Below are 25,562 nucleotides of genomic sequence, written 5' to 3' on the forward strand. Positions count from 1 at the left end.
TCTGAGGGGTGCAGTCGTGCCCGCCAGGGCGTCTTCCCCCTACCCCCCAACCCCTGCCCTGTCGACCCTGCCCCTTTGGCTGTCATTTTTCCTGTCCTGGATCCCATCCAGGGCTGACAGAGTCAGTGTTGGAGGGAAGCAAAGAGGCTGCTACCCGCCCTGTCGGCTCTGGAGCCTTCCTTGCTCATCAGCCCTCAGGAAGCCCTTGAAATAAGGTGAACTGAGAAAATATTGCCAGAATCTCTCTGCAGACTTTTCCCCCCAGCCCCCTCTGATTACATACACTAAGTGCCGCTATCTGTGTAAATAACCTTTTCTTCCCCGCCTCTCTCTACCCCCCTCCTCCCCCACTCCCATGCTCTTAGGCTCTCTCGAGTGATAAATAGCCAGGCTACTGCTCAGCGTGCACCAACACCTGGGAATAATCATGCAAAAATAACATTGAGAGACTGCCGCGCGTCTGTTCTTGACATTAACTTTCCTCGGTTTGACAGGCTGCCACCACCAGCTGTTAGACTTATGGGTCCCCACCCCACAACCACTGCCCCCCCGCCCCAACTGGAGATGGCTGCTTTCCTGCTTCTCTTTTTTTGGGGGCTGTAATAGGTTACATCAGTGTCCCATCAAGATGACAGAAAAGAGCTTTGACAAAGGAACCGGTGCTCAAACTGGCTGGTTCTCTATTACAACCTTGTATTCTAGATGTTAGTAGTATTAGACTAATAATTCCCCACTGATTTTTTTTTTTTTTAAGCGTGGAATATCTGATGACTACTGTTTTAGCATTCTCCGCTTACCACCCCCCCCCCCAAGGTATTCGTAATTGCCTCCCATGAATCGCCTTTAAATGCAGCATATCTTGGTATTTGGCCTTGAAGGGCCAAACCACCTCCTGATTTTTTTTTCCGTTAAGGTGTCATGTGTATTTGTAACCACAGTAACCATATTGACCATGGCAACAGCTTTTATGGGTTGAGTGCTGCTCTGTACCAGGAGCTGAGCTCGGGTTGTTTGTCTGATCTCATTATTTTCCATTTTACAGATGAAGACATGGAGTCCCAGACAGGTCAGGGGACTTGTCCACAGGTCGTGTAGCTGAAGGTAGAGCTGGGATTCCAGTTTTGAGGACTGGCGCCCCGTACCCCACTGTCTGCCACTACATGCTGTGTTTTGCACTCAGGCCCTGTGGTCGGCCCCTGTGGACAATTTGGCTGCATTTGTAGAAATATTTGATGAGTGCCCCAGTCTTGCTTGATGAGGCAGGATGTCCAGGAGAGCAGGGACCTGCTTGGCTTTGACCTGCTTCTGGTGTGCTAGCAGGCTACCCAGTGCCTGGCACACAGCAGGTGTGTAATTACTGTTTACTGGGGGGATATGTGCTCACGTTGGGGCAACTCAGAGGTGGGTTTTGGGGGAGTTACATGAAAAATGGGCTGCAACTAGAGATTAGGAGGAGATTTTGTAGATGTGTAGGACTCATCAGGACGTGCTATAAAATTGGGGGAGTGAGTTGAGGGGCGGATGAAGCCCATGTATGAAAGGAGGAGAATTTCCCTGGGCTGAGCTGCTCAGGGTTAAGCCCCTTTTCTTATACTTTGAACACACTTTAACTGCACTTAACCATGCATTTGGAGGGGATTATAGATTTATGTTAAATATAGTAGGATATAAAAAGGAGCTTTGTAAGGTTGAGGCAGGGTTAGAGAACTGTAATATCAGACCAGGGACTTCCCCCCACCCCCCCTGCTTTCCTTTCTCAAAGCCAGCATTTACTGAGCTAAGCACTTTGCTGAGCTGTCCGTTGGTGTGAGTTTATCTCATTGAGTCTTCCCTCTGACCCGCTAGGGGTATGTGTTAGTCTTACTCCCATGCTTAGGTCCAGACATTGAGGCTCAGAGTAACCAAGTAACTTGCTCAGGGGGCCCCCACAGCAAGTACCAGCCAGGTCAGGATTAGAACTCGAGATCCACCATGGCCAGGTACAAGTGTGTGCCGCTTGGAGGCAGTCCTCCTAGGGACTGTTGCTGCCCTCTGTCCCCGCGAGCCTCATTGGTTGAAGAAGGTACAGTTCTGTCTATGGATCAGTGACCTGGAACTCAGGGTGCAGTGGAGTTGATCTTTCGTATGAGGTAAAAACACTACTGAAAATCCCTCCAGGTCCCTGCTTTGCATATGGTGCGTGTGGCTTTGTGTTAGACCCGGTAAGAGAACTGAAACCTGTAGGGGGACATTCGCTGGCAGAAAGAGCTAGTGACAATGAATTTGCTCCCTTCTACCTCTTTTGTCTCCCAGTGTGTGTATTTGAACTCCTGCTGTCCCGTTTCTGCTTCTAGGATGCTGCTGCTTTTTACTCACTTGGGCTGCCCCCGGAGATAGCTTCTTGCGTTCATGCAAATATGGGCCATGTTTCTCTCTAACAGGCGGAGGTTGGTCTGGGTGGTCTTTGAGGTATAGAACGTTCTGTGATTGTCTTGGGGGAAAGCTGGAAATGCAGAGTCAGCTTCCTGAAGCTGGGCAGGTCACCACCAGGCCGAAGGGAAGCTTGGCCTTGTAGGTTGATGCCACCAGACGTGTGGGCCCAGCCTAGCATATTATCTAATTATTATTTTAAGAGATAGTAGACCTTTAGTCTCTTACCTCATTTTTTTTGTTGGCAAAAATCTGTCATGTTTTAGGAAGCAGCATACCTACCAGATAGAAAACACGCCTGGGGCTGCAGTAATTCCCCATCCTCCTCTGTGGTTGGTGACTTCTGGGGAAGTGGAGCTTCTAATAGACGGGAAGGGTGGTCTTTGTTCTTCACTCCACATTCTGCAATCCCAAGGGAGAAGAGTTCCCCTTTCTTCTCTCACTGGTAGTAAGGCTCTGGTACCTACCTATAGGAATGGCAGCTGTGAGCTCTCTTGAGGAAGCCAGTGTTGTGGAAAAACCGAGAAGTTGACTCTGTGAGTCAAGGAGTTGAAGGTCTTCACTGTTGAGTCTTCCTATGGAGTTTAAGAGTCTTTAGTCTATTATCGCATGGGGGAACTGCTTATGATGAGTTCATATTTTCTGGTCAAACCCCATAAACCTTAGTTTCTCATTTTGAAACATGTGGGGACAGGGCTCCAAGGTCCCCTCTGTAAATGCTGTCAGCCAGGCTCTTACCATTGCATTTTGGATTGTGTGGATGGAAATAAACACAGTTCACTTGCTGAGAGGCCCAGCATACCGTGGCCTCTCCCCTCAAGCCTTCTAGATTCTTTAGAAATTTGATGTTTGACTTCTCTTAAATATCCCAAATAGTAGAGGGTGTGTGTGTGTGTGTGTGTGTGTGTGTGTGTGTCTGTGTGTTGAAGGAATATTTGTAGTTGGAGTTTATATCGAAATAGAGATTTAGTCCAGAAATCCTGTTGTGATAGGAGTTGCCATCAGTAGAAGGCTGGAGATTACATTTTCCAGTTGAGGAAAACGGTGTTCAGCAGAGCTTAAGTGCCTCCCCAAAGTGACAAGCTAATTAGTGTCAGAGTTAGGGGCCAAAATCCTAGTGTCCAACACCCTGTCCTTATAACTTGGTGTTATAGGCTTTGCCTCGTTGTATCCCAGTGTCCCATATTGGGGAATTAATGCCCTCTTGTATGCCTTACTTCCTTTTATTTCATCCCCTTTTCTTGTATATCTAATTGACGCCATGTTCGTTCTCTTGGAATTAATGTAGGCTGTCGGATCAAGGGATGTAAAGGGTATTTCAAGAATATTGTTCCGTTTTGTCTTTTCAGTTTATATATGTAGCAACCAATCATTGTCAGTTTACAGCTAACTATACAAATTAAGAAGTTGTTGGCAAATGTGAAAGAAAAAAACCTATAAAGGAGCCAGTTTATCATTTCCCTCAGCCGCGCCTCGCCCCCCCTTTGAATTCTGGAAAGTGGTTCTTTTTTTTTTTTTTTTTTAAAGATTTTATTTATTTATTTGTCAGAGAGAGAGAGAGAGAGAGAGAGAGCATGCACAAGCAGGCAGAATGGCAGGCAGATGCAGAGAGGGAAGCAGGCTCCCCACTGAGCAAGGAGCCTGATGCAGGACTCCATCCCAGGACCCTAGGATCATGACCTGAGCCTAAGGCAGCCGCTTAACCCACTGAGCCACCCAGGCATCCCTGGAAAGTGGTTCTTATCTCACACAATATTTTAGCTGAAAAGACTACAATGTAGCATTGGATTTTTTTTTTTTAAACCCCTCACTTGAATTTCCTCCCTCAGTACCCATCTCTTCATCTGTCAGCTCAGTTTTAAAATAGAAACTATCCGTAGGAACTCTGATCCGCATTAAGCTGCATTTCCGTGAAAGCGTAAATCACCAGACCTGGGGTCTCAGGGCCGCTACATGCTTTTCTTTCTTGGGTTCTGTGATCAAGAACGCAGAACAATACAAAGCGTGGAGCTAAAGTTTTATGGCAGCTCTGAGAGCAGGAAATTAAGTTTCTTCCCCATGCAGATGGGTGGAGGGCTGTTCTCTCGTGTCTTGGATCAGTCAGGCAAGTGAACGTCAGTTTATCATTTCAGTGAGAGGCAAACTGTAGAAATAGTTCCTACAGTCATATGAACAAGGAGCCCACACAGATGACTGCTTCAGCTGTTGAACTAGGAGCACACTTCCTCATATAATTTATCTTGAAATGCATGTGCGGTGTCTGTGTGTGTGTGTGTGTGTGTGTGTATTTAAACAACAAAGGCTATGTTCTAGTACATTTGTAGCCAAGTGTTGATTTCTTACAAAGGTTAATTGGGAACACAGGAACCACAGACTAAGATGGCGTTTTGCCGGAAAACCTTCTGTGTGCCCTTTTTTACATGTATGACTCATTAGCTCGACTGATAGTGTATGCAAGGAGTCATCCCTTATAGGTGGGCGGTGTCTGTGTGTCACATGAGGGCATGAGGAATGTGGAGTCAGGGTGCAGATGGGCTTTGCCTTGGGCTCGTCTGCCTTTGACCACCTGTTTGAGCAGGGCCCCAACTAATTCTCTAACAGTCCTAACAGTGGTTAAAATGGGTCTGACGAATGAATGGGGTGGCTGGTGATTGACCTATTTGATATGTGCACAGCCTTTGGTTTTGTTACTGCCGGGGTCCTGGACGTTTTGTGGGGACGATCTCCTTGCCTGCTCTCTAAGATGGGGGTGCAAAGGAGATACCGTTGCTCTTACAATGTAAGCTCTTACATTGGCTGTCATGTCTGTTATCCTGGGATTTAGAGGGAGGGATCCCAGGTCTCGGTCAGATTCATCAGGGATCTCTCCAAGCCGAGCCACTGATGGATGGGTGCTTTGGAGAAACTCCAGTTCTTTTGATGTTGGGCACACACATTTATTTCCCCATTTGTATGAATTTTGTTAAACTTTGCAGTAGAAAACTTAATTAGGAGTTGATGCTTAATACATGCTAATAATATCCAGTTTATGTGTTTGAGTGTGTATAATCAAGTTTATGTATTTTGTATATTCAGCAGAGTAAGTTAATGTATTTTCGTAGTGATTTAATTCATTATGGTTTATAAAGTACTTTGAAAACAATTTCAGTCCATCTCCTGTGCTTAACTGTCCAAATGATGCATCTGTGGTGTTTATTGGAGTTCCTCCTTTGGAAAACACTGCAGTTTTGGAAGTACGATTTCATTACAGGAGGGAAGGAGCCTGAATTTTGCAGAGCGTATCTCTCGCACCTTGACCAAGGCCTACCGGTTGTCCATCGGTGACGTCAGGACATTGAAGTCCTGCCTCTCGTTCTGGAAGCGAGAGCCCCAATGCTGACCTTGTTTGGCATGTGGGAAAAAAAAGAAATCAGATGCTCATTTCCCTTTGACTGTGTTTTTTGGCACCATGCAAACCCTCAAAGCGTATTATAATTGCAAATGGAATTTGGAACGGTGATGTATTCTAGAAGTGATGTAAACAGATTGCATTGCAAACAGCTCCGAGAATACAGCACCACTGCAGTAAGCCTGTCTGTCTTTCAGGTTGACCCCCTGTTTACAGTGCCAGCACCGCCACCACCGATTTCCAGCAGCCTCACGCCTCAGATTCTGCCCTCCTACTTTCCCCCATCTTCACCCAATATTGCAGCACCGGTCGAGCAGCTTTTGGTTCGGACTCGTTCCGTGGGTGTCAATACGTGTGAAGTTGGAGTAGTGACAGAGCCCGAGTGTCTGGGGCCCTGTGAACCTGGGACCAGTGTGAATTTGGAAGGGATCGTGTGGCATGAAACAGAAGAAGGTAAATACACTTTACTTTTCTCTATTTCCCTGTGCCCTCTTCCCCATGACGTTCAGTGTTTATGCCCACCTGTGAGGGGACGTGGTCTGGTGGTATGCAGAGAGGTGGGAAGAGGGGTTTTCATGCTGTCTGGATGGCTGTCGGAATAAGCACGGAGGCTCTTACGTTCAAGGTGAATGAGATGTCCGTGGAAGGGATCTGCACTTTAGGCACTAGCACAGGGAGACTGGGAAGAAGGATGAGGGTTCCCCTTTGCCCTAAGAGGGATTGTGGAAATTAGGGAGACAGACGGATCTCAAGTTCACTTTCTTCTTTGGTGCCAACCAGTCTGTCTGTCTGGACATGATTATTTCGTTTATCTTGACGTGGGGTATTGAGGGTTAAATTGACCTGCTGAATTGAGCTCGGGTTCTTGGTTTAGCAAGAGCCATGCCTGTGATGTGGCTGTGGCTGGTTGGTGCTCTGAGCTCACAAAGCCCGAGCTCAGAGGCTTAAGCCCCAGCTGAACCAGTCATTTCTCTTCTGTGACTGGAGACATGGCACCTTCCCTGCCCCTTAGCTCCCCAGGCCAACTGGCAAGGGGAATCCAGTAGTCACGAGACAAGGGGATTAGGATTAACCTGTCACTGCTCTTAGAAATATGTAAGTGTGGCCTCTACCATACCTACCATGGATGGAACCCTGGCTGGACACGTCTCATAGCACATGATCACCTGGTCTGGTGTGTTTTAGATGTCATTGACCTTAGAGGCCCTTAAGTAATTAAAAACGAAATACCAAGGACAGCACTGCATTGCTCCACTGGGGAATGAAAGGAATAGAAAAAAATGAGGAAGAAACAAGCCCCAGGCAAACAAAGGAGAGTGAACAACCCATTCTTCCCTCTAAGCTAGGTTGGTCAAGGATAAGGGAGAGGACAGGTGTCTGTATCATGACCAGTTGGGAGAGGAGTAAGGACAGGGAGGAGGGTAATGAGACTCAGAATCACTGTTTAGGTCCCTCTGCATCAAGGGGAAAAATTGAGGGTTGCAACTCATAGGAAAGGAAGTAAAATATATAAAAGAATGAAAATCAGATGACAGGTTGTCCCAGCATAATTGTCAGAAGATGGAAAACAGTACACACTGTCTCAAGGTAGAAAAGCAAGAAACCTTAGGAGAATCTTAGAATTCTGTGTCTTGTGTTAAATATGCTGTTAAAGGATCTATTTTGTGTCTGGTTACAGAATTTCATAGATAGCATCGGTAAGGAAAAGTCTTTACAGATGAAGGAACCTGAGAAAATGAATGAAAGCAGCAGATGGGAAGAGCTCTCTTGTGTGCGCAACCAGAAGTGATAGTTCACGTTTGCTTTCGGCTTTAGAAATGTCTGGTGTTTGGGGTTGGGGGGTGAGGGGGTGCATCCTCCTCTTTGTACTTTTAATAGAGCTCTGCAGCCAGATTGGGGGGAGTTGGGGGAAGAGGAACTAGAATTCACATTTTCATCTCTTGCTTGTCCATTGAGACGCCCTCCAGGGCACGAGGTAGGTCCCATGTGGGCAACCAGCTTCTGTCCTCCTGCCTCTCCTTGGGTTGTACACACTTGGCATTCTCAGACTTTGCTAAGAGCGGAAGCGGGGGCTGAGGGTGTCCCGGCTGGTATCTCGGGGGATAAAAGTATAGATAGAGACAGTATCAAGACATTAATAAGGTCGTAGTTCATTAGCTTGGGTACTGATGATTCAGGAACAGAAAAAGATTTGGAAAGGCTAAGGTTGATCTTCCATCGACTTGAAAGAAAGATTTTCTGGCACATGAATCCACGTGCTTGTTTGGGTGAAGTGGCGCCTTGCACTTCTGTCCCAGCTGCAACTTAGTGACTGTCGGTTTATTGCTCGTCTTGACTTTACTTACTCCTCTGTGGGACAGGACCGTGTTCCTGCAGCATGACCTTACTGGGTGGCAGATGCTGTAAAATTAGCTACAAACTTTCTGGAATGCCTGTAAGTCTTGGGTTATTTTTCACTTCGCTTGGAAGTTGGCTTGGTTTTGACTTGAACCTGAGCTTCTAATAAAAGACGGGTTTACTTAGGGGAAACAAATGTTGTATTCAGAAACTGTAGGAATTCTGGGCAAACCGTTAAAGAGCTCGATGGTATTGTCAGGATTACTGTGATGTTCTTTTCTTCCTTCTGTTTGGTTGCGATGCACATACAGTCTCACGAGTTGCACAGTGTTCTCTGAGCGGTCCGCCTCCCGAGTCCATGTGCTGCGGTCCCCCCATCCTGTGGGTGTGCCCCTACCCCCTCTTGTGGCTCACAGACAGCTTTCCGGGCTCTGCAGACCCATGACTGGAGCCTTCTGCAGCTCCAGCCTTCTTGTTACTGCCTCACATTTTCCAGGATTTGGGATATGTGGATGTCGACTGTGGTGACAAGAAGGAGCCAGAGCTCCTTAACACAGTTATTCTTGCTGAATAAACTCAACTCCCGACCTCCACAGAACTTGAGAACCCGACTTTGTAAAGGCGCGGGTCGTAAAATGTGTGTTTAATGTGCAACCCTTCTTAAGAGTGTTCCATTTGCAACCCCCCTCGGCCCCCCCGTACAGTGTGTTTAAAGAAGCTCTTGTACCAATTTAAAAATTAAATCCACTTGACCATTAATTTTTCTCTTTGGGGAAAAACAAAGAGAGAAACAGAACAAACACATTTGGAGCCAGTTACTTGGCAGAGCCAAAAGGGATGGGTTTGGGAAGAAGAGGAGGGGACGGGAAGCCACAATCGTTTACTTCTGTGGGGTCGCACTAACGACAAGCTTTAAGTCAGGCACTTCGGAAAGTGCCGGTTGCTTGTGATTAACTTCCTGGAGATGGAGTTGAAAAAAAAAATCTCTTCCCTGGTGTTTTCATTTTGAGGTGATTTTATACCGGGAGTGGTTTTCACAAACCTAATTTGTTAGGTGCGTTCATGGGGGTGGTGGTGGTGGTGGTGGTTGTGTGTGTGTGTGTGTGTGTGTATTGAGATCCTGTGTGTGTGTGTGTGTGTGTGTGTGTGTGTGTATTGAGATCCTAGAAATTTCAGGAGCTCCTGTCTGCCGTGTTTGGGGGAAATATGGAGTGTTCTCATGATCTGTTTTGAAGGATAATGTGCACCAGCAAGATGACAATACGAAATCCCCACTAAATACTAATTGTTTCTTGTGCTTGGAATTCCTCATTTGAGGAGGGTTCTTTGAGTCACAGGCTTTGCCTTTAGTGTTGCTGCCAGGATGTGGAGTCCTGGTTGCCTGAGGACCAGACTGTCCTCAGGAGTGATGTGTGGTAAGAGAAGTTCCCTCTGGAAATAATTAGTGGGTTTCAGAGCGTGCTCCAGAGGAGAGAAAAACTATTAACTGCATTTGGATGTTTAGTTACTCGGCTCTGATCTCTCTTCATGAAGGTGAGTGCATGGGAGCAGTGACGTCTCGTGCAGAATTGCTCTCAGATGTTGGGAGAGAATTTCCTGGGCATTTCATTCCTGACGTTTGGGATGCACATGCCTTCGTATAGTTATTTGTTTGGAAATTGGCTCTTTTGGGGAGGGTGAGGGTAGGGGAGACCAAACTGGAAAAAACATGGTGTGTACAGCAGAGCGTGTAAATACATACATGCTGAACTTGGCTTTTTAGCTCTTATGAACGTGTTTTCCTTTGGATTTTTACTAAAGCATATTTCTAACTGGGCTCACGCCCTCTTTTTTTTTTTTTTTTTTTTTTTTTTTTTTTTTTGGCTCTATCTGAGAACACACTTTGTTGTTACAGCTCTAATTTACTTTGGCCTTTCAAACGTGTAAGGTTACAACACTGGGGTTCTCAGCTCGGTGCCTTTGAGTCACCCAGAGATTTTTAAAAACATGTCCAGGCAGCACTTCCGGGCATTTTCTTGGTCAGGGATGGCAGTTTGGGCTGGTTGGGTGAGCTGACGTTGGTGTTTTTTTCCAAAGCTCCCCAGGGGATTCTGATGTACAAACAAGATTGAGAAACACGGTCTCAGGGGAAAGAGGGGATGTCCTAACCCCTGCAAACTGCTTGACCTTTTCCCTTTAAGGAAGTCCGTGTGTTGTTACCTCATTTTCTTGGGTATAAAATGGACAGACACCCCTGCCCTATTTACCTCCCTGGATAGTGTTTGCCTAAAAGCTATAGTGTGGCAGGTGAGCGTTGTTGAAGCACCATCCCAGAAAGAAAGAGGGTCTAGCGCTTGATCCTGAGCTTGGACTTGACAGGGTGTCTGGGACTTAATGAACAACTAATTGGTACCACTCTTCTGACTTATTAATATGGTGGGGTGGACCTTACTGTCTGTCCCTTCAGTGAGCCAGAAGTGGTAGCTTCATTTCCTTTCCCCGTGGTGTCTGCTGAATTATTATTATTTTTTTAAGAAAGGTTTTATTTATTTATTTGGCAGAGAAAGAGAGAGAGCACGCGCACATGAGCAGGGGCAGAGGGCGAGGGAGAAGCAGGCTTCCTGCTGAAAATGGAGCCCGATGCGGGGCTTGATCCCAGGACCCCAGGATCATGACTTGAGCTGAAGGCAGCCACTTAACTGACCTAGCCACCCAGGCTTCTCTTTGCTGAATTATTTTTGAAATAGTTCAGAAACCCAGAGTATTAAAGTTAATACTTGCAGCCTTCCTATTAGCTTTGAGAGGGGACGGTGAAAATGCAAATGGCAGCTTCTGAAAGTAAATGTGGTGTTTTAGAGAAGACATGCCACCTGGTGTAAGAGGCAAAATGGTTCTTTGTATGAGGTTCTTCATCTGAGGTTCTATGTGTTTTCCAAGAACAGTGATCTTGGGAATTAATGTTTTAAAGGTAATTAATCGGGGGAAGTAAATGACTCTCTTTAAACCACCAGAGATGCTCGTCAGTGCTTCTGCTTCTCCTATGTCTCCAGAGTCATAGAGAGGACAGTGTTTCAGTGCGCAGTGTTGGGGGTTTCAGGTTCATTCATTACGAGGCAAACGATCCTCTATAAACTGACGACAGGGCTGACATACATTGTCGTTACTCCTATGCTGCAGTGCTGACTTGCCGAACTTATTACTGGAGATAGAACTTTCATTTTGAGTTTTGATTTGAGAAGAGATTACATATGAAATCCAGGCTCACTTTGTGTTTTTGGTGTCTGAGCGTGAAACAGGTGCCATACTTTTTTTTTTTTTAAACTAAGTGAAATGTTCTTACTTACTGAGGTATTTCCCAGTGATTTTATAAATTCAGCTTTGACTCACAAGGTGAGTAAGATGTCCACTTTCGCTTCTGCATTTCATTACCCACCATGCCAGTGATGATTGTAACTCAGCAGTGGTGGTGGTGGGGGGACGGGACTTGAAGACTGCTAAGGAGCATGCTCCCTCCTATCAGTAATGGGCTAAGTGGAGGTAAATCAGCCCCTGGTATGGGGGTGGGCAGGTGCACACAGTCAGTAAATCAGTGTGCTGGTAAGAAAGAGCATCGGGCCTTGATCTTCACCATGAACTCACAGAGATTCAGAAAGCCGGAAGAACTGCTAGTTAATGCCATTTGGTGTCTTGGCCATAAACTTGACCCTCCCCCTCCCGGGCATTCTTACAGTGGTGGTTGGCCGTGAAGAGTTGAGATTCATCACCACTGGTGGCAGAGCAGCTCGAAGGATGGGCCTTCCAAAGCGTACAAGAACCACCTATTTTTACATGCAGAAGTCAACCCAAGTAGAAAACCATATTTGTATATTTGCTGGACCGCATGCCATCTTGGTTACCTTGGATTATTCTGGGTACAATGGTAAAGGTTTTTCTTTCTTTCTTTCTTTTTTTTAAGTAAAATAAACTTGGTTTAAAGATATATGTTATACATAATTATAAAACATATCAAAGTATTTGGTTTTTTAAGATTACAGAAACTCACGTTACCAGTTTCACAGAAAAATCACAAATTAAAAACGGAGGCCAGGTGTTCATAGTGTGTTGTCCATAAAGATCTGTGAATGAAGGGGAAGTCTAAGGAAGGGGCCAAGGGCGGGCTTGTCTGGGCCGTTTCGCTGGGTTTGCTTTCCACCTGCACCTACCAGTTGTAGGCTTTCCTGATGGGGCCACCATTTACATATGATAAGTGGTGGTGTGTTTTGCTGGAAAGCGATACCATAGTCACATCACTGCTTGTCAGTGTGAAATAAATAAGCTGCTCTTAGGTAGGGTTCAGCTTCATGTTTTTAGACCAAACATTTTTCTTTTGTGTCATTTGTGTGTATATTTTGGTGGTGACCTTGGGTGTTAGGGAACGAAGCAGTCAGCTTTAAACTCCCTGTGGAAGGCCTTTTCTTGTTAATAACCCTTTTGGTTGGTCAATACTGTAGCTGAACTTCTCTGTGAATACAGAATGTGAGGCATGTCAAACTAAACTTTTCTTCAGACTTGAGTATAGTAAAAGATCTAAGAAGTTGTCTTACAAGATGTGTGTGGGTAATACTGTCCTCCCTTGCTTATCTTTTCCCTATATAGAAGTTGGTAAGAAAATGTTGAAAGTGTCTTAATATTACAGTGACCTTGAAATGAAGATATATTTTCTAATTATGAAATGGAGATATTCTCATTGTTGCAAAAAATAGCTTTTGGCCTACCTGGGCATATTGATTAAAAGTATTTCTTTGACTTGTTAAATAGAATTTTTATAGCAGCTTTCTTGAGATGTAATTCACACAGCATACAGCCCACCCATTTATTTATTTATTTATTTGACAGAGAGAGAGAGAGAGAGAGAGAGAGAGAGATCACAAGTAGGCAGAGAAGCAGGCTCCCCGCTGAGCAGAGAGCCCAATGTGGGGCATGATCCCAGAACCCCGAGATCATGATCTGAGCCAAAGGCAGAGGCTTAACCCACTGAACCACCCAGGCGTCCCCAGTCTACCCATTTAAAGTGTATATTTCAGTGGGTATTTTTTAATGTATGAAGAGTCCTCCAACTGTCACCACAATTAATTTGAGAACATTTTTATGATCCAAAGGAATCCCTGTCCCCCTTAGTAGTCACTACTGCGTTCTTACCACAATCCCCATTTCATTGACTAAATGCATCCTCATCTTTGATTCTTCCTTGTTTTTATGTGTGTTTTATGGATGAGAGAAAGGGTTGATTTGTTGAGTGTTTGTACTGGGCATTGTGCTGGACATGCTTGCCAGGTAATGATTTCCTTTAATCCTTAGAACACAGTCCAGAGTAAACCGGTTTTGTCCATACTTTTACGATGGAGAGACTTAGAAAGGGATTTACCTGTGCAAGACAGCACACCTCCTTGGACGTGCAGAACCCTTGCGCGTCCCACCTTGTCCTGGGAGTTCCACTCTAGCAAGTTCCCATGTATCTCCCAAAGCGTGCTTTGGAAAGAGGCAGTCCAATATGACATAGTAATCGGAGTTTTTATTTTATTTTATTTTTAAGCACAGAATGATAGGAAATTCTTTATAGTGCTCGCATCTGATTTTGGCAGGAGTAACTGAATCAGTTTCAGCTGGGTTGATGTATACAAACCATCCCTTTCTGCCCCACTAAGCTGGAAGCTTCTTTAGTCCACAGATCCCATCTGTTTTGTTCACTGTTGGATCCCCAGCGCCTGGCACAGAGTCAGTATGCCATACATATTTGTTGAATGTTGAATAAATTTGTGGAACAAAGTGATATGGTCTTGATACCTGTTTCAGTGTGTGTAGTATAGCTTTCTAGTCAAGAATATGTTACTTTTGAATTAAGTTTGGCCCAGACAATCTGGACAATATTGCTCCAGAAATCTACTTTTTCACTGATTTTTTTGTGTGTGTGTGTACAGGGGGAGCCATTATAAAATCTGATTATAGTGTATTAAAATTCACCTCCCAACCTTGCTCTTCCTAGTCCAGTCTCCAAAAAAGAGGGAAACAAAATAATTTGGTTTGCTTTTTTCCCTTCTGCCATTCATATCCTCAGTATGGTTTTAATTTTCTGATCATAGAAGGCCATTTGAGGATATCCACAGGGTGGAAAACACCCAAAAGGTAGAAGAAAAAAAAAAGGATCTATAGTCTCACTATTTGGGCATCTGCTATAATTTGTTGGTTTACTCCCTTCCCCTTTTTTGCTTTTTTATTATTTATTTATTTATTTATTTGAGAGAGAGAGACAGAGAGAGAGACAGAGAGAGAGAGAGCATGAGAGAGGAGAAGGTCAGAGGGGGAAGCAGATTCCCCGTGGAGCTAGAGCCTGATGTGGGACTTGATCCTGGGACTCCGGGATCATGACCTGAGCTGAAGGCAGTCGCTCAACCAGCTGACCCACCCAGGTGCCCCTTTTTTTGCTTTTTAAGTACACTTTTTTTTTTTTAAACAAGTTGGGATCATTTGGTAGATAAATACTGCTTTCTCTTTTAAGTATAACATTAAAACATAAACATTATTTTTTAGATTTTATTTATTTATTTGACAGTGAGAGAGGGAACACAAGCAGGGGAGTGGGAGAGGGAGAAGCAGGTTCCTCACTGAGCAGGGAGCCCAATGTAGGGCTTGATGCCAGGACCCTGGGATCATGACCTGAGCCGAAGGCAGACGCTTAACTGACTGAGCCACCCAGGCGCCCCCATAAACATTTCTGATGTTAAAACATTTTCTAAGATGCATTTTCTGTTGATACAAAGCGTTTTATGAAATGGACACAAAATTTGATTCAAATTCCTCTAAGGCTGGATATTTACACTGCCTTCAGCTTCTTCAATAATACCGCACTACAGAGTCTGTCTTTGTGCTGGAAGTATTTGTACTGTTTTATGAATTTGCAGTTACTATTCTAGAACCAGGTTTCAAGAAACAATTACCCAGTCAAAGGACACAAACATTTTCAATGTTTGATGGCTTCACTGCTTTCCCAAAAGGCAGTCCTGGTAAACTGTACCAGTTCCCATGGCCCTGGTTGAAAAACACTCTTCTCTCTCAACCTTCCCGACAACTTTGGCCTCACTGACATTTTCGTGACCAGAGGATGGAGTTATAAGTCAAATGCACAGCCTCCAATGCCCACATCCACGGTCCTACCCTAGACGGAGAGGGAATGCGACCATCTTATCCTTGTGTAAAAATCACAGTGGACCAGCCAGGAACAGCAGGTGTGCCGCAGAGGGGCCCCAGACAGCGTGCGGCCAGCGCCCTGTCCCGGGAGGGCATTGCTCTGGGTGAAACAGGGGTTCACATACCACTTCTGCTTGTGTCTGGATGTTTTACATTTTCCGCGCCCCTCCCCCCGCCCCCCTCAAGGGAAAGAATTTTAAAAAGATCTCCTCGGAGGCATTCAAACACCCGGGGGCAAAAATTGGTCTGTCAAACGTCCATTCTGAACTGGAAGCCATCTCAGCCACTCCTGTTTCTGTCTTTGCAAACATCTTCTTTGGTGTTCTGCTCCTTCAGAATAAGGATAGAGTAAGGAGGGATCGTTACAGAAAACCTTTGCACCTTGTGATTTGTTGATAATACATCATTTGTCACTCGACTTACTCAAGCCAGCACAACTTAGCCCTGACTTGTCCACCATCCCTCCCGCCCCTCCTTCCAACATTCATTTCCCTTTTTCCCTAGCCTCTTCCCTCAACTGCTGCCCTGTGTAGCTACAGCAGCAGGAATTTTCCAGGTCATCTTAAAAATAGTATCTACTAAAGTGTTCTCACATGTACCCTTCCCCAGCCCTTCTGTCCTCAAATAAGACTGGCTAATAGTCTTCTGGCGAAAGGAAAGGAATCTATGCTATGGGGAAGTCCTATCAGAGGTTGCAAAAAGCATTCCCAGCAAAGAAGGTTGCAGGAATTAGGCTCATGGGCAAGTGGCAGAGTATCCAGCCAAGACCCGAGAAGGGCGGGATTCAAAGCGATGGGAGTTAGGCAAGCCCATTGCTGCCCATTTGATAATTGCTTGTGTCCGAATAGGAAATGGGATGGTTATAAGCATACCACACCCTACATGGCCTCCATTTCACAGGAAGCCTTGACTTGGGTATGTCGCGTAGTATTTTCATTCCTTGGACATTTTCATTCCTTGGACATTTTCATTCCTTGGAAGGGCATGAGTGCGGTTGGAAGTGCGGCTGCTTTCTTTACACAACACATGACACATTGGGTGTGTCTGAACAGCGGAGCACTTTTGCCTGGGGAGCTCTTCATGGCTCTGCCAATGCCATCTGATTAGCATCTTTGCTTAATGTTCAAGACTCCCATCATGATCGCTGTGACTCTCGCGGAGAAATCGAGGCACAGGTGGCCTGAATAAAATGGTTGTGTGTCCTTTCTGGATTTCTGGTGTGTACCTCCCATGACCAGCCTTTCCTAGTTTTTAAGTCTCTCTGTGTGTGTTTGTGTTTGTGTGTGTGTGTGTGTGTGTGTGTGTATAACCAATTATTTTAAAAATATGCTAAAAGGCAAATAAACATTTGCTTGTCAGTTTGAGGTTTTGACTGCGATGTGGGAACTTAATTGGCTTATAGAGTGAGATGTTTTTTCAATTTAATAGTCACCAAATATTTTTACAAAAGTACCCAAAATGCTGTTTTTGACTGCATATTTCATCACAAGAGAAGAAATGGCCAAGCCCTTCCCATCCGTCAGAGGCAATGCCACATGTTCCTCTGGCTCTGTGGGCCGTTGGGCTCCCGCCAGCTCTTCCCGGACTCACTTGGACATCTGCACACTGTCTGTGTTGTCACGTCGCTGTCTTCTTGATACTCATGTTGACAGACAACTTTCGAAGTAAGTCACGTTGAAAGAGCCGACTGAGAACATTGAACGTGTCTTACTTCACTTGAGGAGCAGCAAAGGCCGATTTGTTGAGAGAGAACCAACCAAGACTGTTTTCCACCACGTTCCTTGGCTTCTGGAGAATACCTTGTAGCTTTTCAGAATACGAGAAGCCAAGCCAGTCCCAGCGGTGAGCTGCTTCTGACCAGCACCTCGAGTGGACACCTCTAACATGATTTTTTACCCAAATGTACTGGAAGCACGGAAGAACCGTAAATTGAGTTGGAGGCGTTGGCTTTGTGCTCTGAGCCTGAAACCGAGCTGGCTGCAGTCGTCCGGCCCTGTGAGGGGGTTTGAGTCCAGTGAGTCTTAATACCCAACTGTAGACAAGTCAGGAAGGCCGTAGCCTGGAATGATGACCGTCTTCCATAAGGAAGTGCTTGTCTCCTCTGTAAAATCTCTACTCAGTAGGGTGACCAGAAGGCTGTCTCACATTCCTGGGGAGTTCTAAAAAGAAAAGAGGGTAAGGTCTAAGTTGATAATGCAATAGATGACCCCAGGAGGGTCAACTTTCAAAGAAGCAGAATGCAGTGAGGTACTTACTGTTGGTTTTTTTTGTTTTGTTTTGTTTTTTTGTTTTTGTTTTTAATTTTATTTATTTATTTGACAGACAGAGATCACAAGTAGGCAGAGAGGCAGGCAGAGAGAGAGGGAGGAAGCAGGCTCCCTGCTGAGCAGAGAGCCCAATGCGGGACTCAATCCCAGGACCCTGGGATCATGACCTGAGCGAAAGGCAGAGGCTTAACCCACTGAACCACCCAGGCGCCCCAGTACTTACTGTTGTATTGACTGAACATTCATCTTGAGTGATTGAGAAGGAGAGTGCTGACCACAAAGTCCTCTGTCACTTACTAGAGAATCCAAAGCACGTGGCCTCTACAACATCTCCCTTTATATCTGACTTTTGAATTAAACATCTTCTTGAAATAAATATCATCTGTCCTACCAGTCCTCCAGAGACTGCAGTTTCTTGCAGTAGCTCATTTCCAAGTGTGGAATTTCAACCAAGCTTGACTTGTTGAGTGTGACTGTTAAGCATCGGAGGCCGTGGCTAGCGTCCGTATCTTCATTTTGTCAAAGGGAGGAAAATAAAGTGTGGGGAATTTATGACTCGACTGAAGGAGAATCAAGGACCACAGAGTTCCAGTAGCTTCAGTGATGTCTTGAGAAGGATCTAGTAAGCCATGAAGGCTTACGTCAAGGTTTCAGAAGAAGGCGGGCTGGACCCCACTGGGTTCCTCTTCTGGAGAATAATTCAGGCCTGGCAGCTAACCCACATCGCTTCGACTCTGGGTTCTGACTCACTGATAAGCTCCCCTGCATTCCCCCCATCCTGCCTGACTCCCACCCGACCACTCCTGATCTGTGGATCCAGGCTTTTGCTCAGGGTAAATTGTTTTCTGTTTTGGAAAGTAGGAAAAGTCATCCCGTGTTTACAAGGGAGTGTTAGGGGTTTGTCAGGGAGTCTAAATTAGTGTTGTAGCTGCAGATTCTCGCAGCGTCGGCTTGCGTGGCTCAGTGTTTGGGGTCATTGCCCTGTTTATTTCATCCTGATAATCACTGAGAAGTGACAGCGAGAGTAGTAGAAGTGCTAGGCCAGTTGGTAAGTAAGGAAGCATTATACGCTTGATTAGAACCCAGAACATTAAAATTGCTTGGAGGCAGCTGAAGCTTTCTGGGCACATGATGGTTACTTGATTAGTGAAAAGCCTCTTGAGTGACAGCACTTGACTTAAGAAAGCACACGAAAAGCTACACACCTTGGTCATCTCCCATGAGAAGCCAGCGACAGGAGCATTCACTATTTCATACAAAATCCTGTGTTGATTCAGATCTTCCGGAAGGGCATGAGTGCATACAGCAAGGAGCACCTATAATTTTTGGATTAAAAATTCTTTATCTTTTTGGCTGCAGTGGTCTAAATCTATCCATTTAGCAGATTAAAAACACACACACACACACACACACACAACCCTCCACCCCCCCAAAAAAACCCTCTAGACGGACTTGCAGATCCGTCCAGAGTCCTCAGTACTGCAGTTGTAACTGCTGCTAGCGAAACTGAGAGAAGACCAGTGGCTAAACCAGAACAAAAACCAAATTAAGACAAAATGATGTGATTGCTCTAACTTTGTGGTTACGAGAGCGTATTGGTCTCCAGGGAAGAGGGAGGCCAGTTGAAAGGAAAAGGGAGAAAGGTGGCCTGTCGCCTAATGTTGATCGCTCCTGCTTCCCACCAACCCCATGTGTCATAAAACTACATGTATGTATGATGACCGATGAGGTTCTGTGAGAGTGTTCCTGCAGCTGCCCTCAGCTTTTGCAGATATTGTCCCTTGCCCACCAGGAAAGGACTCTGGGCCTCGCTTTCCTCATCTGTAAAATGGGAGGGTTTAGAATACCTAATTCCTTAATGGTACCTGAGTTTTGGGGCACAAGGGGGGTGTGAATCCCATAGAATGTTCTTGCCAGAATCATTTCAGACATACAGAATTTTCTGAGGAAAATTCCAAGCCAACAGTCAGCCTTGATGGCATTATGCTTAAGTCACCCTCTGGCTTCGTGCCAAGTCCTGCTGAACAGCAGGTAGCCATCCCATGAGTGTCCCAAAGTGGATCTATTTCTGGAACACTTTATTTACTGAAATCATATATATTGAACTATTATTAGCTGTTGTGTAGGTGAAGGAGAGTCTGGTCTGAGTAGGCTGACATTTATTTTACGCTCTGGTACATTCCATGGAAGAATGAGCACATGGAAGACATTATCTGAAAAGATTCCTAAAACGTACCATTTCAAACCCCTGCCCTAAAATGCCTGCACGAGCTTCACCTCCTTCTGTGTTACTGTATCTATACCTTATGTCCCAGGATGCTTGACTGGCTCTGTTGGTGGAGTGTGAGACTCCTGATCTTGGGTTTTTAAGTTTGAGCCCCACATTGGGTTGGAGATATTACGTAAAAATAAAATCTTTAAAAATTAAAAAAAAAAAAAAAAAAAAAAAAAAAGAATCCTTATAGTGTCCAAAAGATGGGTGCAAAATAGAAAGTGTATTGGTTGCATGAGCGTGAACATTGAGTGTGGTATAATTTTTCTCTTTTATTCAGTTACACGTGTCTTTTATGGTCTAAAAGCCAGAGTTCTTCTAGGGCTATAACTGCAGAAAAACCCCATCTTTCCCTTCACCCAGTCCTGCTTGCCAGAGGCCACTAAGTACTTCAAACTTTCGTAGCTGGTATTTTCTTTGTATTTTGAAACATATATTTCTGTAGCTATTCCGTGATGTAATTTTGTAAGTTTTAGGCTTTTTAAAGGTGGAAGGTGATGATTCAGTGCATACTCCCCTCCCCCAACAGAACTGTATTTGACTGCCGTCCAACCTCCCAATATAGTTTCGAGTTACCCATTGCTGTGTAGCAAATGACTCTAAAACAGAGTACCTCAGAGTGGCAAACACTGATTATCTCGCAGTTTGTGGTTGAGGAATCAGAGGAACTTCTCCACTGGGCTTCTCATAACATAGTACATTACCTCCCCAGCAAGGTCCAAGGGACTCTGAACCCAGATGTTTGTATAACTTCCTATTAGAGAAAAAAACCATTGTTTTTGCCACCTATTCTGTTCGTTAGAACTCCGTAAGTTCAGCCTGGGCTCAAGGAGGGGAGGATGTCATGTAAGTGTGTCAATACCGAGAAGCAGGAATTATTTGGGACCCTCTTGGAGGCTGCCTACCACAAGTAGTTTTTCCTCAGGTCAGTATTCAGTGTTTACATTATTGCGAATATATATATATATATATATATATATATATAGTTCGCAGCACAGCCATGTACTATGATCGCTTTTCTTTTCTCACCTGACTTTCTCCCTGGAGTTATTAGTTGCCTTCTTTTTTATTTGCTTAGTGTTCTATGCACCCCTCACTAATTCACCATGAACCATCATGCCAGAATTATAAATTGCTTCTCATTTTGTTGAAACACACCCATCATTCTATACATTTTATCTTTTGTACTAGTCTCAGAATCTTCCCATCTGCTCCAATCCGGTATTTTAGGGGTTAGGCAGAGGCTCGTGAAAGAGTTAGAAAAACTGAGCTCTCTGTACACCATCCTGAAGATTCCATTCTTAGGTTGGATATCCTGTTTCCTACATCGACGTATGCATCGCCCTTGTTTATGTCTTTCGTTTTGGTGAAGCCCATCTTCGAGTAGCTTTCTAAGAAAGAGTTCACGGGGAGTAAACGTTTTGAAATCTTGGATGTTTGCGCAGGTTTTTCTTCACCCCTCATACTGGACACATGAAGGGGCTAGGTGAGGAATGGGTGACAGTAATTTTCTGTCATACTTGAAGGCTTTGCTCCACTGCTCTGAGCTCTCCCCAGTGTTGTCCTTGAGAAGTTCAATGCCATCCCTATTTGAGACCTTGAGTGTGTTGGGTGTCCCCCTCCCCGCCAAGCCTTCATCTCTTCTTTGTCCCCAGCATTCTGATACATCTCAGTAACATCCTTTGGCATGAATCTTTTTTAATCTCTCTTGGTCCTCTCGGAAACTCAGGCTGTATCGTTTTAGAAATTTTGTAGATGTCTTTCTTGAGTGGGGATGCAATTTCCATTTCCATGTTCTCTCTGGAGCTGCTTTTAGTTAGATGTTGAACCTCTTGTATCAGTTCTACTTCCTTTTTTTTTTTTTAAAGATTTTATTTATTAGAGTGGGGGGAGGGGCAGAGAGAGAAAGAGAGAATCTCAAGCAGACTCCCCAGTGAGCGTGGAGCCTGAGATCCTACAACTCTGAAATCACAACTGGAGCTGAAATCAAGAAACAGACTTAACTGACTGAGGCACCCAGGCACCCCTTACTTCTCTGATCTTTTCTCTCCTTTTTCAGTCTCTGACATACAGTGTTGTTTTTGTTTTTTGTTTTTTTTTTAATATTTTATTTATTTATTTGAGAGAGAGAGAGTGAGAGAGGACACGAGAGGGGAGAAGGTCAGAGGGAGAAGCAGACTCCCCATGGAGCTGGAAGCCTGATGTGGGACTCAATCCCGGGACTCCAGAACCAAGACCTGAGCCGAAGGCTGTCGCTTAACCAGCTGAGCCACCCAGGTGCCCTGACATACAATTTTTAACATATTTTCTAATTTGGGGAGTTCTCTCATTCTTTATCTTTAAATATTTTCATTGGAAAAAAGCATCTGCTCTCATACATTTTTCATTTTTGTTGTTACGGGGATTAAAAGCTTCCTGTTCTAGTTTCATGAATGCAATGTCTCAGTTACGGGAGGATCAACCTTCCTTCTTCCTTCTCTTTCCTTCCCTTCTTTCCTTCCTCCTCCTCTCCTTCCTTCCTTCCTTCCATCGGCCAGCCTCATTTCCAAGTTCCTTTGTGTTTTTGTCCTCCTTTGTCCTCAGTCTTTCCTGTTGGAGATTTTCCTCAAGCACCTCATGATCCTTGACTGTCTGCTTGGGGATAATGGGCTCAGAAGTTGGTTTGAAGTCCCACATGTGTGGGAGGGCATTTTGATGGTATAGGAAGATCTGAGTGGATTGTCTGTCTAGGGGATCTCCCAGCTGGGGGTTTCCGTATGCCTTTTCTCTTGCTTTGATCAGTTTCTCCAGAAAAGCCTTCTCTGATTTCCTGGTCACTGACTTTTTAGGTATCAATTTTGGGAAAGAGGGTGAAGATTTTACTCGGCATTGTGTAAAAACTGAACTTTACTGTTTCTGTTGGTTTGTTTGTTTAGTAACTATAGTATTATCCGCATTATACGGATGAGCAAACTCTGAAAGAGCCTTAAGTTCCTTTGTTGAGTTTTCTTGGTAGCCGCCATTTATTTCATGACCTGAAATTGCGATAGTTTTAGTCAACTTGGAATGTGCCATCATAGTGATCGCTTAACTTCTTCTTTTTTTTTTTTTTTAATTTTTTTTTAAGGATTTTATTTATTTGAGAGAGAGAGACAGAGAGAGCATGAGAGGTGAGAAGGTCAGAGGAAGAAGCAGACTCCCCGTGGAGATGGGAGCCCCATGCGGGACTGGATCCCGGGACTCCGGGATCGTGACCTGAGTCGAAGGCAGCCGCCCAACCAACTGAGCCACCCAGGCACCCCATGATCTCTTAAGTTCTAAAGAGAGATCAAGTCCTTCATTTTATTACTTGCCCACGCCCCTAGCCCCCAGTGTGGCTTTAGTTAGGCTCCGTTTCCAGATAGATTATATGTTTGGGAACTTAAAACAGAGGCATATAAATGAAACAACAAACTGCATTTTTTAACTGGTTTTGGTGATCTAAACAAAACAATGTAGTAGCTTTTTGAAATAGAGTCTCCCAATCCCATCCCTGCCTGCTGCCCTCATCCGTCCTGGCCAGATCATGACTTTGGGCTTGATTTCTGTTCTTTTTATCTGTATTTAGCAACACAACTTGTTTACCAGACTGCTCTGTCACAATTCCTTGAGATGGTTTAGCAAACGTCTCATTCCCTTGTTTGTTGACCAAAACTTTAACACCTCCACCTCTAAGACACTGAGTCGAGAGAGGTCTCCTAAACTGTTCCTTCTACAAAGGACGGGTTCACTGAAGACACCTCATAAAAACCAAGGTCCCCTCCTTGGTGGACTTCTGTGGTGGACCCAGGCCCCAGGGACAGGCTGTATCTGGAAACACTCTGCTCACTTACCTGAAGCACCTTCCATTACTTGTATTCTCAAGTTTCTCTCCTCAGCCTACAAGGGGCTTTATTCATTTAGGGCCCCTACTTTATTTTTATTTTTTATAAAGATTTTATTTATTTATTTTTTTTTTTGGGTAAAGATTTTATTTATTTATTTATTTGACAGATCACAAGTAGGCAGAGAGGCAGACAGAGAGGAGGAAGCAGGCTCCCCACTGAGCAGAGAGCCCCATGCGGGGCTCGATCCCAGAACTCTGGGATCATGACCTGAGCGAAGGCAGAGGCTTTAACCCACTGAGCCACCCAGATTTTATTTTTTTTATTGAGAGAGAGAGAGAGAGAGCACTAGCAGGGGCAGGGTCAGTGGGAGAGGGAGAAGCAGACTCCTCGCTGAGCAGGGAGCCTGAGGTGGGGTTGAGTCCCAGGACCCTGGGATCATGACCTGAGCCGAAGGCAGACGCTTAACCGACTGAGTCACCCAGGCGGTTAAGCGTCCACACTGTTGCGTAATATAGAGTCCTTCTTTGTTGAGTGGAACGGCTATGAAAGATGATTGCAAATATCACATTGCTATCATGGAAGGCATTCTTATTTGTCTGTCCTTTTCACGCACGTGTCCCTGGTACCCAGCACCTGGGCAGCCACCAGCCCCTAAGGGTCATCTGAGTGAACTAGTAAATGAATGCTTGGTGAGGAGGAAGGTGGTCAGGTCAGGCATGACTTTGGAAGCCAGCCGCGCTCCTTCGTTCCCTCTCCCCGTGTGGCTCGAGCCCATGTTGGCGCTTAGAGGGAGCGGGTGTGGGTCTCGTGCCGTTCTACCAGACGAGTCAATAGGTGACAGGCAGTGAGCCGAAGGAAACGTTTTTATATCCTTAGAAGTGTTATCTGTGAGGAGCAGTTTGTAGCGCCGGAGTGAAAAGAAGCCTCTCTCAGATGGCCGGTTTGATGCAGGCAAAGCTGCTAATTTGTTGTCAGCTTCGAGGAGATTTAGAGCCTCGGCCTCCCTGGAGGTCACTCACCGTGGAATTGTTTTCCTGCTCTTTCCTCCGAGTCTCCTGCCCCGCAGTGGGAGAAGCTGGAGGAGCTTCTCCTGGAGAAGGAGAAGGAGGAACCCGGGAGCACCAAGATTCTTCTTAAGTGGACAGGCGTGGAGATTGGTGGCCGGGGACTTTTTCTGACTTAATGGCGTGCTCTTGGGAAAACACACCAACCCCTTCTCATAGCTGAGGGCAACCGCAGAACCTCCTGTGGGAAGGTGACTTGGAGTCCAGTCACTCAACCATGCCGGGAGGGGAGCATCAGAGCGAAAGTTCTCGTCTGCACTCCTGGCAAAGCCCTCCCCGAGGCAGACTGCATACACAGAAAATGCACTTGGCACCTAACTCGGAGCCTCCCAAAATGTCGGATTCACACCTGTAGCAGGCCCTAGCCCTGGGTCTGCCCACCAGTTCGAGACAGGACCATGGGAACCAAGATGGCAGCCCAATGTGGCAGGATGGAAGTCCTTTCCGGCCTCTGGTTACGCCCCCAGTCTGTTGAGGCCACATTAATGGGAACTTGCCAATGGCCACTTGTAGGGGGAATATAGAAAAAGAAACTCTAGTAGGTGGTTGTTTGTGTGCTCTGGGTCAGAACTTGCATTATTATGTAGATTTCCACGGTTAATCAGATTAATTTTCGTCTTTTACAGTTCACTGAGATTTTTGTCCCAAAGTGGAGGCCTTTGGGTACTGAGTGCTGGAGTTTTAAAATTTCTTGGTAATGCCTGAATCAACACTCTAGGAATTGCCTCTTTGCCAGCTTTTCTCCTTTTTGGCAATGGCGAATGCATGAAGAATGCC

General features: G+C 45.2%; 1 protein-coding gene across 1 annotated transcript in view; it reads left to right on the plus strand.

The window, feature by feature from the left end:
• Positions 1–25,562, plus strand: part of LOC111148326 (zinc finger protein 608) — a 107,542-nt gene that overhangs the window by 43,969 nt on the left and 38,011 nt on the right. The window contains exon 2 of the mRNA XM_022504830.1: positions 5,995–6,250. Coding sequence (XP_022360538.1) covers positions 5,995–6,250 — 256 coding nt within the window. The remainder of the gene's footprint in view (positions 1–5,994; positions 6,251–25,562) is intronic.

This window comes from Enhydra lutris, unplaced genomic scaffold (assembly GCF_002288905.1).
Source record: "Enhydra lutris kenyoni isolate GAN:26980312 unplaced genomic scaffold, ASM228890v2 scaffoldscaffold19, whole genome shotgun sequence".
In the NCBI taxonomy this organism is placed as follows: Eukaryota; Metazoa; Chordata; class Mammalia; order Carnivora; family Mustelidae; genus Enhydra; species Enhydra lutris.